General features: G+C 34.7%; 1 protein-coding gene across 1 annotated transcript in view; it reads left to right on the forward strand.

The window, feature by feature from the left end:
- The window catches only part of LOC102891957 (serine/threonine-protein kinase TNNI3K), a 259,759-nt gene that overhangs the window by 75,189 nt on the left and 165,558 nt on the right, over positions 1–19,012 (forward strand). The window contains exons 7-11 of the mRNA XM_006919326.1: positions 2,545–2,683; positions 8,231–8,375; positions 8,462–8,566; positions 11,938–12,032; positions 12,613–12,762. Coding sequence (XP_006919388.1) covers positions 2,545–2,683; positions 8,231–8,375; positions 8,462–8,566; positions 11,938–12,032; positions 12,613–12,762 — 634 coding nt within the window. The remainder of the gene's footprint in view (positions 1–2,544; positions 2,684–8,230; positions 8,376–8,461; positions 8,567–11,937; positions 12,033–12,612; positions 12,763–19,012) is intronic.

The following is a 19,012-nucleotide window of genomic DNA, read 5'->3' on the forward strand; positions in this document are numbered from 1 at the left end:
AGCTGTCATTTTCCCCTCTTATGAATGATACACATGGAGTTCACTCAGGTCAGGTAGCATACTAGAATCATGCAGCTAATAATAGAAAATCTGGACTATATATTCAGGTCTGTCTGATCCCAAAACCCAGGCCCATTCTGCTGTACCTAAGAGCTTCTTCTTATCCCTCTTCTATCTCTCTTCTTGTATTACCAAATCATAAAGTCCAGGCAGTTTGCCTGAGTGGTAGAGCTAGAATTCAAGGACAGATGCTCTAATGCCAAAGTGTATTGATTTTCAACCTTAACATATCAAAAGACAAAATTTTTATATACTGCTTTCAAATACTGCCCTTTAGCTATACTCAAGAAACTAAATAAACCAAATAACACAGAAAGATGAACATAATTGGAAAACCAAAACGTAACTGTTCTCTTGACATCCTAGTTTCATTCTTTCTCATTTTATATCTCTAGATCTCTTGTCGTACTCAGTTATGGAGTAGGGTTATACCTTTTCACCTTCATAGAGGTCATGCCATTGTACTGCCTGAAGATCCCAAGTTAAAAATCAAACTTACTTATGTCTCTGTGCTGTTCTAGTCATTGTACCTTTATTTATTTATTTATTTATTTGTAGTCGTCATATGCTCGGACACTCAGACCTGTGAAGTGTGACCTGTAACTAGGGAAGATTGCTCATTTCATTGATGTGCCGCTCAGAATGCACTGGAGTGCATTGGAGAGCTGGACACTGAAAATGCTTATAAAAGTACAGGGTCCAAAAACCCAAGCAATAAAAATAATTCCATACTTTTCTGACTTCAGGAACAGACAGGATATACACAATGCATGTTACCTGTAGAGTCTTTCCCTTTGGTGAATAACCTCATCACCCAGCAGAAACATAAAGAACTTCTATGCATGTTTGGTGGAGGGCTAAATCATTACCTGAATATATAGTCACAGTCTTATAAAATTATGCTAAAATGTGGATGGGTCTTTTATGATAAGGGACCCACTTTCTGTATGTGAAGACAGCACATAAGTAATTTATGGATGCTATTGTCATTTGCTAAAATATGCTGATGAGAGAATGGTACATTCAATATATAAATGTGCCTAATGTGTATGTTCCTTGCCATTTGTTTATTTACTTATTTTTAAGTGGAAGAGTAGATTTTTTTTGTACCAAGAGCAATATTTTCTAGGTATATAATAATACTGTTTAATAGACAATCGATTTCTAAGATAATTTAAAACTGTCCATTATAAAGTCACATAATCAGAATTTATGGAGTTCATGTAAGTGGAAATATGTGCTTAGGAGTGCAAGGTTCTTGAGACTAAACTTCTACTGTTCTGATTTCTCTTGAATTAAATATTGGTCTACCGACTAGCCAACAAAAGGATAAAATATACATGTACCACCTTGGTGCTACGACTTCTGCCAATATTAATTGAGTAATAGATACTTTTCTAAGTGCTTTGTATGTAATAACTTATTTAATCCTCATAACAGCTCTATGAGGCTGAGCTATTATTATTTCTCTTAACAATGAAGAAGCTGAAGTTTCAAAAGTTCAAATAATTTATTTACGATGACATAGCTAATAAGTAGAAGTCTGATTTTAGAACCTTTGTTGCTTGCCTAACTATACTCAATAGGAAGTTTCCCCACATCCCATCCAGCTAATTTTTTCTTTGCCTAGAATTTTTATTAAATACATACCATATTATTGAGAGGTCTCCCCCCAAACATGTTAATTTGATGCCACATAGAAAGCCAAAATAGTTTTGGAGCTTGAATTCACTTTTATGCTAATACTTCAGTGGTCAGGACAATTGAGGGATCCTCCCATAACTGTAATTTTAATGACAAAGATACATACTAACTTACCTCTTGGGATCATTATGATAACTTCTGAAAATCCCAGAGGAGGCAAGTGAGGTTTAGGGACATTATTTGGAAGGTTCCTAAATGAATATGTAAATAATTTGAAGGAATACCATAATTACCTGAAATAACTCCTGGAATGCTCCTAAATTGTTTAATACTTCACCTCTCTTTGTCCCTTTGAATGTGAGTCTCAGCTAATTGGATCTCAGCTAGTATAGCTATCTCTCATTTACAAAAACAAAACAAAACAAAACAAAACAAAACAAAACAAAACAAAACAAAAAAACAAACCTCCAGAAAAGAATGCAAACTTCCAGTAGCAAGATGACCATCAGTAACCTATGAATGGAGCAGTTGTGAAAATAAAAAAATCAAGTAAGCACTGCTGGCACTAGGCAGAAGAAGACTCTGGAAAAGATTGTTCAGACTTTGGTAAGGATTATTGATGTTCGATGAAGACCTAACCTTTAAATTGCTATAGTTTTGAACTTCTCGTTAGGTGATGTAATATTAAATCCCTTATTATTTAGGCCAATTATGATTTTTTGTTATTTTTAGGTAAAAATAACTTAAGAGAAGGCCTTAATGATATTTCTTTTTCCATGTTGCTGAAAGCTTTGTATTGTTTGACTTTTGATACCAATTCCAAATGAATGGATCTTTTAGGTAACCCGCCTCCTTTTGAAATTTGGTGCTGATGTAAATGTAAGTGGTGAAGTTGGAGATAGGCCTCTCCACCTAGCATCGGCAAAAGGATTCTTTAATATTGCAAAACTCTTGATGGAAGAAGGCAGCAAAGCGGATGGTAAGATTACATATTTAGATGACCTTACTATCTTTTAATTTATATGTACTTTTTACTTGTACTTTCCTTATTTACTAGAGAATAATCTTGAAGATAACTAATCCTGTACTCATGTACTCATTTGTTCTACAAGTCATAATTTATTATCTTTAGTGTATTAATTAAACCTATGTGTTTACATAGTTTAGCTCAACTTTAGCTTTTCTTTACATAGTTTAGCTCAACTCTTAATATATTAGGTGCTGCAGTAAAAAGTATGGGATTTTCCTAAAGAAATTATTCCTATTTGTTGTTATTCACTAATCTTTTTTTTTTAATTGAGATAAAGTTTATATACAGCAGAATTCTCAAATTTTAAATAAATATTGACTTAAATGACTATTTACTTATGCATACACCCACGTAAAAAACACCCAAATTAAGATATAGAACATTTTCATCTGGAAGGTTGAAAAATTTCATCTGTAATGTTGAACTCTGGAAATTTCCCTTGTGCACCCTTCTCAGTAAATAGCTTTCACCACCAAAAGAAATCACTATTCTGACTTCTATTGCCATAAGTTAGTTATATCTGTTCTAGTGGTTCATGTAATTTTGTGACGGCATTCTTTTGATCAACACAATGATTTTGACTTTTATCCATGTTGTTGCATGAATCATAGTTTGCTATTTCTTATTACTGAATATTATATGAATATTCCACAATTTATTTATCCATTCTCCTCCTAATGGACATTTGAATGTTTCCAGTGTTTGGCTTTTATGAATATAGCATCCAGAAACATTCTTATTCAATTCTTTTTGTGGACATATATATTCATATATATATATATGTAAGTGGAATTGCTGGATCAAAGGATATGCACATGTTTAACTTTTCAGGAATTTTCAGACAGTTTTACAAAGCATTTATATTTTTTCACACTCACACAGCAATATATGAGAGTTTCATTTGTTCCTCATACCCTCCCAATATTTGATATTCCTATTCTTTTTAATGGAAATAGAGTTAGAGTATGATAGGGTTGCAGGCGGGGTGGGGGAAGCTTTAGAATACATAGAACACAGTTTAGGTGAAGTTAATAGAATAAAATTTCCTGCAGCATTTTATTTTTTTAAATTATAAAATGAATTTTAGAAAATTGATTAAAAGTAGATTATTGAAAAAAAAATCTTTCTCTTTTTCTCTTTCCCACAAACTTTTTTTGACACAAATTCACTTAGAGTTATATCTTGTCATTAAATTCTCTCAGGCATATCCAACATTCTTTCACTGACCCCAAGAGACCTAATTAAAAGCCCAGCTATAAGAGCTGCTGGCCTTTGCAGCAGAAATGATGCACATTTCCAAAAGGACAAGGTTGTCAAAGCTCTAGGACTGCCAGTTCCTTGGTCCCAAATTGAGATTGTTATTCAGTTAATAAAGCTAATCAATGTTTTGATTTACTCATAAGAAAAATACAAAGGCTCCCAGACATGATTATGACAAGAAGTTAAGGCATTTTCCAGTTTCTGTGTCAGAAATAGGTCCATTTTATTTTGTAAACTTTGAGAAACATAGTTTATGTCATTTTGTAAGAGACGACATGCAGTAACACAGGCATTTCTCTATATCATTATCATAAACAACCCATATTGTCAGGACACAAGTAATGCTGTTTCCTGGACCTTATTTAAGTAATCTCTTTGATTCTGTTAGTTTAGAATAGGCAGAGGTACACCTCTGTGAATCACTGAACACATAATTGTGTTTTTGAAACTGCCTCACTCTTCCAAGGGGTCAGGAACTGTTCACTTTTTTCCTTTTATTATCGATGTCACCCTCAGCTTTTTATTCCTCTTCACAACTCCAAAGCTCAGTGGTGTCAAAATGAGTGTCATTTATGATCAGCATGTCTCCAGGATCAAAAGACGCTTCTACAAAAGGCATTGAAATGTGTACTGCACCTGTATTCCCCCTACATACCAGTATTGTATGATATAATTTTTAACATTTTCTTTCTGACTGACACAAGCACTACATATACCTCCTACCCAATCATTTAAAAAAAATCAAGAGTGTGACTCAGATTGTCAAGTTTTCTTTTTTAATTTTATTCTCATACGGACTTGATATCTAAGTCCCTTTTGCATTTCAACCAATTGTAAAGAATAAAATCTCTTGTGCTGAAGGACACTGCATAGGGTTTATTATCAACTAGTTCACTTATTCTAAAATGTAGCTAAGCCTCCAGATGATTTATTTTAGATCTGGACCTTGCCTGTGGTAAATGAGCACAGGAGGAAGAGTAAATGGATGACCCCAAAAGGAGCACAATTTGAAATCTGGCATTTATAGTATGTTTCCATGGAAACAGAATGTCACAAATGAAAATAAATCAGGTTAAAAAATTAGACAAAATGTAATTCTGAAAGCAACCTCTTCAGTTCAGCATGTTTGGGAGACTGACCTATTCAGTCATGTGTGTTTTAAGTCTCTAGTCTTCTTCCTTGTACCTCTTAGGGCAATGAAAAAGGAGAAATGTAATGCTCATTGAATGAGATTGCAAAGGTCAAAATATTGCTAGACTCCATAAGAAAAAAATGGTGATACAGTCCTCACAATATTTAAAATTCAGAATTTTAAAATTTGTTGTCATCTGAATGTTAAATGTTAATAGTTGAATGCCATAATGCTTTTAACATAGAACTGGATTTTATAGAAAGTCACACAAATTTCTAAAGTATGGTCAGAAAGAGGAAGTATTTTATTTTTAAAAATATATCTTGTCAGAATCACAAACTTGGGAGTTGCTTTAGAGAGCTAATGGGATATGCTGACATTTCTGGGTTAATATGGATTTTTTTATTTTATCATTAAGATCAATAAACAGATATAAGCAAGTAGTAACATCCATTTTCCCACCCATTGATCCAATCTTTCTTTCAAAAGATGTTACTTACATATAATTTTTGTCTTTTTAAATTGATCCAAGACAAAGCTAAGTAAATTAAAATGACTGAAGCATAAATATAGCTGTATATACATAAACTCTGTGTCTGATCCAGATTTCTCCTGGCTTGACCCTTTGTTTGGCATTTATATCTTCTTTGATGAAAAGAAAATCTAGGCCACTGTAGGTAATTCACCAAGTAGATAATCTACTTTGAAGATTATTGATTTAACTAGAGAAGAATAGTGTTGGGTGGAGCCAGCGATGGCCAAAGGCAAATTATGAATTAATGGAAGATTGTGCTGAACTCTGCCTTACAATGTCCCCTCTGCACCTCAAGAACTCTTAATTGACCTCAGATGCCCTGGACTCCCTACTGTTTTCAGGCATCGACTCACAATATTGACTTTTCTGGCTTCCAACAGAATGTGAACAAAGAAAAAGTGTCATAAAAAGGAATATAATCAAGACAACCAGGAACATTTTTCTGAAGAAAGGGTGTCCTTTGAGTCACTCATTAATAGAAAAGATTCAAAGATTTATTTTTCAATAACAGCCTTGGGAGGAGGAGTTCAGTGAATGTGTTAAAGATTTTTCTTTGGCTTAAGATCGAGCAGAAAAAATAAAATAAGAATCGTTACCTACAAATGTAGCAGCTACAAGGCCTAAATCAGTGTTCATTAAATGTTAAATGATGATTTTAATAACAATAGTAATAAACTACTTGCACATTTTTGAATTAAATATTACCTTTGCTTTCTTCTCTCCCTTCCTGTTCTCCATGATTACAATTTTTTTTCCTTCTGTTCTTTTGGTTTTTTTATATATATAAATGAGGATTAATGGGATTTGTTAAGGGCTGTTATTTTCTATTTTGAATAAAGCACTCTATACTGTTGGACAGAGTAATCCAGTAATTACAAAAAGGCTATAGGCCAGTTGACCTAGTTACTTTAGTTTTAAAAATTGTGCTAAAGCAGACTCAGAATTTAGTAGTGTGGTTTTCAGTGGTTCTTACTTTACATCTGTAATTCTTGACTATTCAACTAGCTGGTAAGTGATTCAAAAGTATAGATTCTATGTATTTATAGCTTATTGGTCTTAGCACTTAGCAAATTTCTAGGAGAGAAATCAGTAAAATGGGGAAGTAGACTTTTTTATTGTGTCTAATATGTGACAGGCATCATGTTAGAAGCTTTCCAGTTATGTTCTCCTTTAATCCTTTCAACCCTGCAACAATAGTGCTATTTCATTGTTACTAATAAGAATCAATACCTTCAGCACCTAGCACAGTGCCTGGTGCTCAGTGATCATTTAGTATTTGTTGGAGAATGGCTATATATCAGCCAGGTGTTCTCATTTGCAAGCCTCGGAAACTAATTCTTGTTAATTAAAGCATAAAAGGAATATATTAAAGGATATCAGGCAGAATACAGAATCTTCCCCAAGACAGAGTTGGAAAGCCAGGTTTGGAATCCTCACAGTGAAGAATAATGTCCAAAAAAATCACCCTCCCAAACTAGTCCCTGTTAGGCACACACACTAACACTTGTGATTCTGGCACCAACAATGCAGGGCACTGAGTCTATGGCTGGAATTACTATTACCGGAAATTGGTTGGAGCTATTCCACCACTGCTACATTGCCCAGATAGATTGGGCTCTGCTTTTTGTGTCATCAGCTCCAATGTCACAGCCTGACATAATGTGTTGATTGGAAATGCCTATAGATAAGTATCCAAACCAGGGCACTGTTGAGAGTGAAAGGGTCACTATTAAACATTAAGCTAGGATAACAGGCCTAAACCAGGACATATGGTCAGCCTCTGCTAATCCTGTTCCCTAGCTGCAAAGGAGATTTGGAAAGCATATTTCCAGCTTCTGTGAGAGAGCATGGTCTTGGCCTCTAGGTAGTACTTTCAGTATAGAGAATTCCCTAAATGTCAGAAGAGGTCATGAGACTGGGTCAGCCAAAGAGAAGGACAGATGCTCACTACTAAGTGAACAACTGAGTATTAAATAACTGTCTAAGGTAACAGAACTGATAAGGTTTGCCTCACTCTAAAGCTCTTTTTTGTTTGTTTGTTTCTTTGTTCTTTTAATTATACCATGTTTTTGTTCTATAGTATGACAATTCTCATTTAGGAGTATATCAGAACCGCTTACACAGTGTTGTAAACAGAGTCCTGGTCCCCACCCTAACTTATTGAACCAAAATCTCTGGGAATGGTGCTCTGGCCAGGATCTATAATTTTTCACATCTTTCAGAGGAAAAAAAATCAATTTTAAAGAGTATGTGTGGAATTAAAGCCACGAGTACCTTTTAGGTGCTTATTAGTTTCCTGAACTATTCCATTGTGTAAGGTAGATTTGATTAGATGCATTCCATAGAATTTATGGGAGCTTAGAAGAAAGCCTGTTTAATGTATAAGAGGCAATAGAATATAATTATAACTTTTTAAATTGGTTGCACTTAATTTCCTTTATTATTATCATTAATTGGCAGTTTCCAGGAGTTTCTCAGGCACTTAGAAAAGTCCCTAGCACTACACATGAGAAGGCTAAGAAACAGAGGATTCCAGATAACATACCTTGTCCCTTCTTGTTGACGACAGTGAACGCTCAGGACAATGAAGATCACGTTCCACTCCATTTCTGTTCTCGCTTTGGACACCATGATATAGTGAAGTACCTGCTCCAGAGTGAATTGGAAGTCCAGCCTCATGTTGTTAATATCTACGGAGACACCCCTTTGCACTTGTGAGTATTATGCATAGTTCTCTAGGTCCTCTAGGTATATGGCATGTACCTTTTTGCTATTATCAAAATATTTTCTTTAACTCTAGGGCATGCTACAATGGCAAATTCGAAGTCGTCAAGGAAATCATTCAAATATCAGGAATAGAAAGTCTGACTAAGGAAAACATCTTCAGTGAAACAGCTTTTCACAGGTAAAAGAATATTTAAGTACAATAACCGCTAAACTTAGCTGGCGCCCTGTGGCTCCTGCAGTTGTGTACATAAAGCAAGAACAAATAGTGGCAGATGTTAAAATCAGAGAGCAAGAGCAGAGGGTGGGCAGAGGACAAGGAGCACAAGCTAGATGCACAGAAGAAAAGGTAGAGGCAGATGCTGCAGTTAGTACAACAGATGGGGCCAGAGCCAGATGCTGCATTCCTGGCAACAGTCACAAAGACAGGGACTGATGTTGCCAAGGCAACAGGCATATCAACATCTGTAAGCATATTGCTTATATTCCACTTCACTCTGCAGAAAGCTGCCAAAAGGGGCAGTGCCCATAATCCTCCTCCTACAAGAATCTCATTACCAGAATTCATCAGCATCCAATGTGACATTTTTTTTTCCTTAGCACTTAAACCTTATGTGCAAATGTATCTACCTATCTAAAACATCCATCTGTCAGCCTATAAAAGCTTAGTAAGGGTGGCCACTAAGATACCTAAGAAGGCATTAGCTCCTTTCTAGGAATTCATGAGAGTCCTTTACAGTGTAGTTTTTGCTCTAGAATAGCACACTGAAGGAACAGCTAGTTTGGGAAAAGTTGCAACAAAAAATGAAGGACAGAAAAAGAGGAAGGAAGGAAAGGAGAGAAAGAGGGAGGGAGACAGGAAGGGAGAAGGTTGCTAATAACTCAAAGTTATAAGGCCCTAAAATGTCCAAATGGAAGGCAAATTTTTATGAACTTTAAAACCCTCATTTTTAATGAGCTACTCTTTTGCTATAAAAATAAAAACATAGTAATTTGAATTTAGTAAACCTTGAGTATAAGATCATTTACCTACAAATTAGATTTCTTGGCTAATTTGCAACCTCTAAAAATGTATTTGGAACCAATATGTTATTCACATAGTATTTCTGTAACACCGGTAAATAATAAAAATGAGGACACTCTTTTTCATACTGAATTAAAATTAAGCTTGTGCTCTGCATGAGGCATCAACCTTTCAAATTTCACTTGGATTTTCAGATTTTTCTTATCAACCAAGATTTCAGCAAAAAAGGAAGCAAAGAAAACTACCATTTATGGAGCAGTGACTACCAGATTATTTGCATCCATTATCTTATTTAATCTTCATAAATATTTTATAAAGTTGGATTTATTATCCTTCTTTTACAGATGAGAAAATTAAGGCTCAGAGAAGCTAAGTAGCTTGATTCCTATGGCTAGAAAATCATGTAGTAAATGTCTGCCTAATTCCAAATCCTGTGCTTTTTATATATCTTTATGTTCTAGTAACAAAATTATTTGTCTGTTTTCTATATATACTCTGTAACAGAAAAGATGCAAGAACTCTTCAGATCATGCCTTTAGTCAGAATGGGTCAGTGGAATTTGTCACTGAAGGGGACAATTGGCAAAACTGATATGTATGGTTGCTGGTGTCCTCTTTTCCCATAGGTCATGCTTATTAAGGCTGACACCTCGGGCTTGTTTTCAACTAATTTTGCTACTGTGTACACATAAATTGGAACCAACTATAATCGGAAGGTGATTGTCACCTCCAGAATATTGTCTTAGTCTGATCACTTGGTTGATTCCCCAGATCTCATGCTGCGATTATCAAGGGCTTTCCAGAAATCAACTCATTAACATAAACACAGCTGTGGTTGAAAGTGCTCCTTTGTTTTATCCCTCTGGAGCTATGTCAGGAATGGAGGGCAAAAGACCAAATATTGTAATAAAAGATCCTCCCATTGTTCCCATTGCTGAAGAAAGTACAAGAGTTTTAGGAGCTCTGTGCCAGGCATGGGGTTGAAGACCAAATATAGTTTTCTTATTACACTTCATAATATTAGAGAGTCTCTACGCCCTTCCTTTAACCGTGATTTAGATGGGTTTCTGCCCAATGTTAGCTCCTGCCATTTACCCATATCGTAGAAGTAGAGTATTGCTACTGAACAAGCGATACCAAAAGAAAAGATATGGGAGAAACTACAGAAAAAGAAAATTTGTGAGAATTACTAGTCAAAAAAAATAAAATCTAGCAGTCATCACTAGGCATGATTTACCTTACATAAAATCTTTTTCTCTATGCATCTTTGTTTTCAAGCTAAATAGTAGTTAGAATTCCAATTAACTACTTCAGCAAACCTAGTTACAAAATTTATCTAAAGAATCTTATTTCCTTTGGGTCCTGAAATATGTTAATTTTTCCAAACAACAAAACAGAACAAAACAAAACAAACAAACAAACAAACCAATAATAAAACAGCCTCACATCAGGAAAGAGCTGACAATGAATAGTCCTTTATAGCTTATAATGTTCTTCTATAAGCATCAATTCGACTGAAATTTCAGCAACAATGTGTCAGGTAGAAAAGGTATTATTGTAATTATTTTCTAGGTGGTAAAACTACAACTCAAGTAGGTCAAAGAACTGGTCTGAGGTCTCTTGGCTAGTAGTATTGCTGGAGCTGTGGATTTTTAACTCTGCAACCAATGCTCCCACAGTAAAATGACAGCTTTGAAATCATTCTCTCTGACTGACGAAGTCTCCAGAGACATGGTGTATGGTTTTTCCAGGGAAAAATTTTAGACTGTGGCCTGGGTTTGATTAAATTTCTCAGGGCCCTCTGGGTTACCCCATGTGATTGTCCTACAGAATGCCTAGGTCCTGTAGCTAAAAGTACATGGAATTCTTACAATATTTTCCCTCCTTTTATGAAAAAGGATTAATAGCATAGGAAATATTTATTAAGAAAATACTAGAAATTTTATACACTTTTTTTTGTCAAGGCCCAGATGTTAGAATCTTCAGGATTTTATTCTATACATGCTTGTTTTCCATTGCCTTCTCCCCTTACCTTCCACATTTCCCTTCTCCATCTCGTTAGTACTCTTATATATACATCTGAAATAACCTGGGTAAATCAGGGCTGTATTAGTTTTCTAAGGCTTCCATAACAAAATATCACAGGCTAAGTTGCTTGGTCACCAGAAACTTATTTCTCGCAGTTCTGGAGGCTGAAAGTCCAAGATCAAGGTGTCAACATGTTAGGTTTCTTTGAAGCCTTTCTACTTAGCTTATAGACAACCACCTTCTCCCTGTATCTTCAAATGGTTGTTCCTACTTTTCTGTCATTTGTATACTAGTCTCACCTTTTACAAGGATATTAGTCATGTTGGATTAGGGCCCACCCTAAAGATTTAGTTTAATTTAATTAGCTCTTTAAATTGTATCTCTTTAAATATAGTCACATTGTAAGGTTATGGAAGTTAGGGTTTCAACATAGTAACTTGGGGCCATGTAATTCATCCCATAACAGGAACCTTCTATTTTCTTTATGGTGTATTTTTGCAGTGCTTGTACCTATGGCAAGAGCATTGACCTGGTTAAATTTCTTCTTGATCAAAATGTCATAAGCATCAACCATCAAGGAAGGGATGGGCACACAGGTAAGACTATAGGGAGAACATCACCAATTTCTGATGCTTATTAATGCTCAAGAACAGTGGTGTGCTCAAGAAGGAAGGGGTAGCAGGAGTGGTCAACCCCAACGGGGAATGATATTTTTCAGTTACATCATTTAGAGTTGATGGTGCAGTCTGACTTTGGATCGGTTTTATTATTGTACCAAATTATCTAGAGTCAATGCATTTCTTATGGCCTGTACCAGGAACAGACTGATCACACTGCCCTCCCTTTGGTTTGCTGCTCAAGGAAAATACTTGATTGGGCTCTTTATTCTTTGATTTGTACAAAGATGCTAATATTTGTACTTGGTAATTACAATGGATATAGAAATATTAGAAATCGTGCTCAACAAAAGATAGTCAAGATAAACTAGAACAGGATACTTCTTTTTGCTTAAAGTATATTGTTTTCTCAGTAATAGAATTAATTCTTTCTCAAAGAACTAAATTCTTGCTTTATACTTCTGGCAACAGTGCTGTGATGTGCTAATGACTGTCTTTAGAAAATTGGGGTTTAGTTTTCCTCTTTTTTCCTTTGGCACTTCCATTTATTCTGTTATAGGATTGCACTCTGCTTGCTACCATGGTCACATTCGTCTGGTTCAGTTCTTACTGGATAATGGAGCTGATATGAATCTGGTAGCCTGTGATCCCAGCAGGTCTAGTGGTGAAAAAGATGAGCAGACGTGTTTGATGTGGGCTTATGAAAAAGGTATATTTATCATCATTGCTTCTCTATAGTGATATTTGGAATTGTGTGTATATATTATGTCAATGCATCATAATTATTTTGCTTGCATGATTCCTACACTCCCATTTCTCTATGGATTATATTTCAGTCTTTGGGATTTGGATCAAAGAGTTCAATAGACCATCACTAGAGAAGGCAACTCTTGAACTGTGTATGAACTGAAGGCACTCTCGGTATTGGCACTTAGAAAAGAGAATGCGCCATCACATTCCTAGGTATTAAAGAAACAAAATTGTACTAGGTAATGATACTCTACTTTCTTAGAGTAGACATAGAGCTAGGCTTTATCTCTTATATTGGGAAATTTTGATGTGGATTCACATTTTTTTAAATGAAATAAATACCAAGAAAGAAAGGGAATATTTGTTTGATCTAACACTACTGACCATGCCTGCACTAGAAAAAGTAAGGGAGCCAATGATTAATGCTTAAGTATAAACTTGCTTGAGCTCAAAGTGGTGAGAACTTGGGCTCTGATATGGGAACACCTGGGTTTAAATAGAGCCATGTTCTTTGATCTTGGGCAAGTTATTTATTATTGGTGAACTTCTGTTTTTTTATCTGAAAAATGAGAATAATAACTTCTACTTCACAAGATTATAAAGAGTGAATGAGATAGTTTGTGCAAATTGCTTACAATAGTGCCTGACACAAAATAAGCACCTAATAATTGGTATTTCAGCAATGATAACATTGGTAATAGTAGTAGTATATAACTAAAAATGATAAATAATGAATTCTTTATTTTAAGGGAAAATAAATTAGAGACAATTAGAAAATGATATAGCATCTTCGTCATTATTAAGATATATTTTACCCCATAAATGAAATAATAGAAACTCTATACACATAAGCTCCTATGGATTTTAAATTTCTAGATTACATGGAACAGTACATGTTGTCATTGAAATCAGAAAGTTACAACTAAATACTATAATATATGTCAGAATTTGATGCCTGCATTGCCTTACTTGGATGTTTAAAGTATATAAGGAAACGTTCTAATCTTTTTAAATGCTAGAAACTTAGAAGACCATGCTAAGAGAGTAATTACTAAACTGAAACATTTCTCAGGCTACCAAGTTGATCTAAAAGGTTTTCTGCCTGAACTAGGACATGACAGTTTATTAATGAAAGGAGAGTTAGAGTTTGATGGATAGAAGTGGGAAACTGTTATAAGCACATAGACAAGTAGAAAGAAAAACATCTAAGTCTGAAGACTGCTAGTGAAAAAAATGATATAGGAGTTACTTTAATAGAGACAAGTGAACAGACATGGAATTGTAGGGAATGAGTTAGATATAGGCCTGTTATGTATTTTACTTTTTATTTAAGTATTGTATAAACACACACACACACACACACACACACTCATACATGTTTGCACATTATACTTCAGTGAATTTTCACAAAGTGATCTCCCTTATCATCCAGGTGATGAAACTGATCAAGGCCAGCACCCATAGCCTCACTTACATTCTCTTCCAATCACTCCCCAAAAGGAGGAGTCTTCTTGAAGCATATATTAGATTTTGCCTCTTTCTGTATTTTATATAAATAGAATGTTATGGTATGTAAGTCTTTGTGTCTGGCTTCTTTTGACCAAAATTTGTGAGATTCATCCATATGTTGCAGGTAGTTGGAGATCGTTCATTTTTATTGTATAGTATAGTGTTTTGCTACTGTATCCATATGATGTAGTTATTCATTCTACCATTTAGGGGCATTTGGATAGTTTTCAATTATGAATTATTAAGAATACTGTTGCTGTGAACATTCACATACATATCATTTGATGAATATCTGTATGCTTTTCTGTTAGATGTCATGGCCCCCTACTTTGTATTAAAAAAAAATTCCAGGTAGTTCTGTATTTGAGTATCATTTGGAAAATCTTAGATATACTGAAACATCAGGAGGCCTTACTAAGTCTGGTTACTCAACACATTGTATTTATCCAAGTGATTCTCAGACAGTGTCTCTCAAAAAATTTGAGTTTCAGAGAAGGACTGTTCACAAAGCATTAGTCTTCTAGAAGACAGCTCAGAAACAGCTGCTGCAGCTAGTTCTGCACAAAAGTTGGCTTTGTATGTTTTCAGTTGATTGAGAGCGATAGTTGAAAACTGGTCTTACTTTCTTTTTCTGTGGAATCCCACACTTTATGAAACAATGAATCATTGTGTAAGCTCCGAAAATTTCCTACCAAACGACAACAAAAATCCTTTAGCTTAAAGGACTTAGCCACTGGTCTCTGCAACATATGCCACACTTGTTACCCTTATTTGTTCAACTAATGTGCCAGGCATCAGTGTTGTATTTCATTATTACTATGAATTTTAACAAATTGAATGTTGGCACTCAGGAGACGGATGTTTTGCATATGTTCTAGGGCAGAGCAAATCAAACTAATAAAATGAAATTGTTGCTATATTCTCTTGCTGGAGAAATGTTGCGTTGTTTTCATGTGGTCAAGGAGGATTGAAATGGCTTTGTTAAAATATTGTCCACAGTACAGTGTCTCCATTATCTTTGGATGAAGAAATGGTTTCCTTTCTCACTCGGAGAGGGAAACACTAAATTAATAGATGTGGCACACTATGGATTTTCCTGAGCAAGGTGGAGGTGTCGTTTGGAGTTCCTTCTTTAGAGATCTACCAATGACCCCATCATGGTTTCCTATCCCAGGAGAGATAAACCAAAAGGGAGCTTCATAAGCAGGGTCTATTTGTAAAGGAGAACTTTTGGATGTGCCCAATTTGAATAGCTCATCCTAGTCTTCCCTCTTAATGGAAAAGTGAGAGTCCTTCTCAGTAGCATCCATCTTTTTAAATGGTTCTAAGACAAATTTTTCACCTGATCCAAACAAAATTTTTAGCTGACCCTCTCTCTGCTGTTCAGATATAGCATGTTCAGGGATCCTTTAGAGTTCTGGAAGAGTTATCTTACTTCCTTTTGGAATATTTTCAACAAAAAGGTTTACTTACCATGGCTCCCTGTGGATTCAGGTATAAAAAGTATTTTCCATTTACATAGCCCTTCAAAATTTTTTTGTTTAAGTATTGTTAGTGCACGATTTTATTTTAGTTACATTAGCTTCAGATGTACAATATAATGATATGACATTTTTATACCTTACAATGTGATTACCCCACTAATTCTAATAATCATTTGTCACCATGCAATGTTATCAAAATATTATTGACTGTATTCTCCTTCCCCTTTTTCATCCCATACCCTCCCTTCCAGTAACCATCCTTTCCTCTATTTCTAAGAGTCTATTTTTGTTTTGTTTTCTTTATTCATTTACACAGCCTTTTTAACCTAAAGATATCAAAATCAATCTTGGAAATAATTTTCCTGGTAACTTTGATTCTATACAGAAGGCTACTGGTTAAGTGTCAGTATTTCTCTGCCAGACTACTCAGAGCTCCAATTTTACAATATTTAGAGTATTTTCCCCCTCCGAACCTGCCCCCATCTTCTTTTCTGCTATTCCATCTTAAAGTAGCGATAGCTGTCTCACTCGCTTGGATTTGTTCTGCCCTTTCCCTGGGGTACAAAGGACTTGTATGAATCAATTTAAATTGGCCAGAAGAAATAGCCAGCAGCCTGCTTATGTTCAAATCCTCTGCCCTAATCACCAGTATGGAAAAACCATTGAAAAGACCTACACATAATCTTATATCCATTGCATTAAAGATGAAACTGCCAAATTGAAAAGATCTCAGCCAATTAGAATTGAACACATAGCTCAATAGTGTGTCGGGCAGTTAGATTTGAAAAGGCTGCCTTTGACAAAGAAAAGCACTGCTTTATGTCAGTCCGTTTAGGGTCAGAAAATAACCCAAACTAGAAACAGAACTAAAAACTTCTTATTTGCTTCCATAGTGACACCAGTTAAAGTAATTTACAGAAAGTCCTATTCCAATATCTAATTACCCAGAATACAATATTTGTATACAGCAGAACCATTCTAATTCACAATGACAGAGAGCTGCAGTTGGAGAATTAGTGAGTAAGTGAGCAAAAACAATAAAAATCAAGGCTCCCGTACCATGATATATACTTTGTTCATTCTTTTTGACAAGTGTAGTATGGTGTGAATTATTTATAGTAAACATACTATAGTGTATTCTCTAAAAGTAATGAAGTCTTACAGTTGTGAGTTTCTACAGTTTTTAGACAGTAAAAAATAACTAAGAAATAAGGATAGGGAAGGAGTAGAAGGGAGAAGAGGTGAATTCATTAAATATTTTGATAAATTTTCATCAATGAATTATAAATTTCCAAGTTTTTCTATATTGAATTCTTACCTATTTGGATTTTAGTGAACCTAGTTTATTTTAGTGAACATAGCTTAGGGTGCTAGCGTGGATTAGGAATAAGGTAGAGGGAGGAATAGACAAAAGGTTTAAGTGGCACTTGAGAATCTATGTGTGATTTCCTTTATACTGGTTACATTTCTACATGTTTAGTTACTCTCTCTTTTAAAAATAAATAAATAAAATAATATCAATTCTTCTTAGACTGGAGAGAACTTTTATTCTTCTAAGGAGATAACACAAAAATACTTTTTGAAACATAATAACTATATAGGGAGCCATATACATTAAAATGGACAATAAAATGTTCATTCATTAAGTACCTATCACATATGCATATATATATATATATATGCATATAATTTAATTATCAAAATAATCTTTTAAATTGGTATTATCCTTCTATTACAGATAGATTAAAACTTAGGGCCATTAGGTCACACTTGCCTAATGGAATGATTTTCTCCTCCATTTTTGCCTAAACCACACAGCTCATAAGTAGAGAGCTGGTACCAAACAGAGGCCGGTATTATTTTAGAGGACTAGATCTTACCATCTCACTCCATAATCAGATAGGTCTACGTCTAAATTCTATCCTCATTACTTAATGACCCTGGATGAGTTATTTAACTTCTCTTAGCCTTAATTTTTAAATTTAAAATGAGTAAATTAATAACCACTTTATAGACTTCTGCCAAGGGTTAGGGATAAGATATAAAAGTCTGGAACATAGGAAATTCTTAATAAAAATGGTGGTATCTGTTATTAAGTGCATAGCAGCGTTTTGATCAAGCTCTATAAAACTCCCAAATCTCATTGTCTTTCCTAATTTACAGCATACTTTAGTGTCTGGTAAGAAATATGGCATATTGGCATATTAAGATGATGAGCATCCTCTATAGACCCACTAATGAAGAGTTTATATCCCTGCCAAACACCACTGGACAAACTTAGAATATATAAAAGCATCTGTTGTTTTATGGTATTGATATCTCTTATTTATGGCTCAAGTAATATAATTCATTTTAAAACCTCAGAACTGAAGTGAGATCAAGGAGATCCTGAAAATCACTAATCGAAATATTATGAAAGTAATTTAAAACCATCATTCTAATATGTATATTTGCATGCAAATATATAAAACAATATTTTAAAATTTTAACTCAAATTCACAAGTCTCTTTACTACAACAGGACTTTCCTCCACTGTCATGGAGAAGTGTCAAAGAATTTGTGGCCATGTTGTTAAATAGCCACACCAACTGACATGATGCTGGATCCCTTTATTTGAGAATCTGAGAAGCACGTAAAACTCAAGTCCACAGTTGAACTTAACATCTTTTTTTATCCTTATCAATCAGTTTTGCCTACCATATCCCTTATTCATTCTGTCATTTAAAGGCATTACCGTCCACTTATCACCCAAGTCAGAAATCTGTATTGATGCTTGACTACTTTTTCTCCTTCCACCTCCTCCTCCCATACCCCTTTAAAAAAAAGTCTTGTTTATTTTACTTTGTAGATATATTTTGAATCCATTTGTTATTTATTTTTACTATCACTGTTTTAGTTCATACCCTTATCAAATCTGCACAATAACCCTTTGAGACATTACCTATTCACATGATAGCAATACCTAAGTATTTGTTGTCCATACACAAATCATATTATGTCATATTTCCAAGCCTTTTCTCATGTAGTTCTCTCTTTCTCTACACTCTTTAATTCTTTCCACCCCACTTCACTCTTTACATTTCTGATTTCTACTAGGCCTTCAGTTTATGGATTCTCTCTTCTGGAAAATCTTCCCTGAAATTTCAGCTTAGTGGACATGTTCTTTATGTTTTATGGCACCATATACACATCTCTATCTCTATATTTGCCATTTTA

The sequence above is a fragment of the Pteropus alecto genome, unplaced genomic scaffold (genome assembly GCF_000325575.1).
Source record: "Pteropus alecto unplaced genomic scaffold, ASM32557v1 scaffold25, whole genome shotgun sequence".
Lineage (NCBI taxonomy): Eukaryota > Metazoa > Chordata > Mammalia > Chiroptera > Pteropodidae > Pteropus > Pteropus alecto.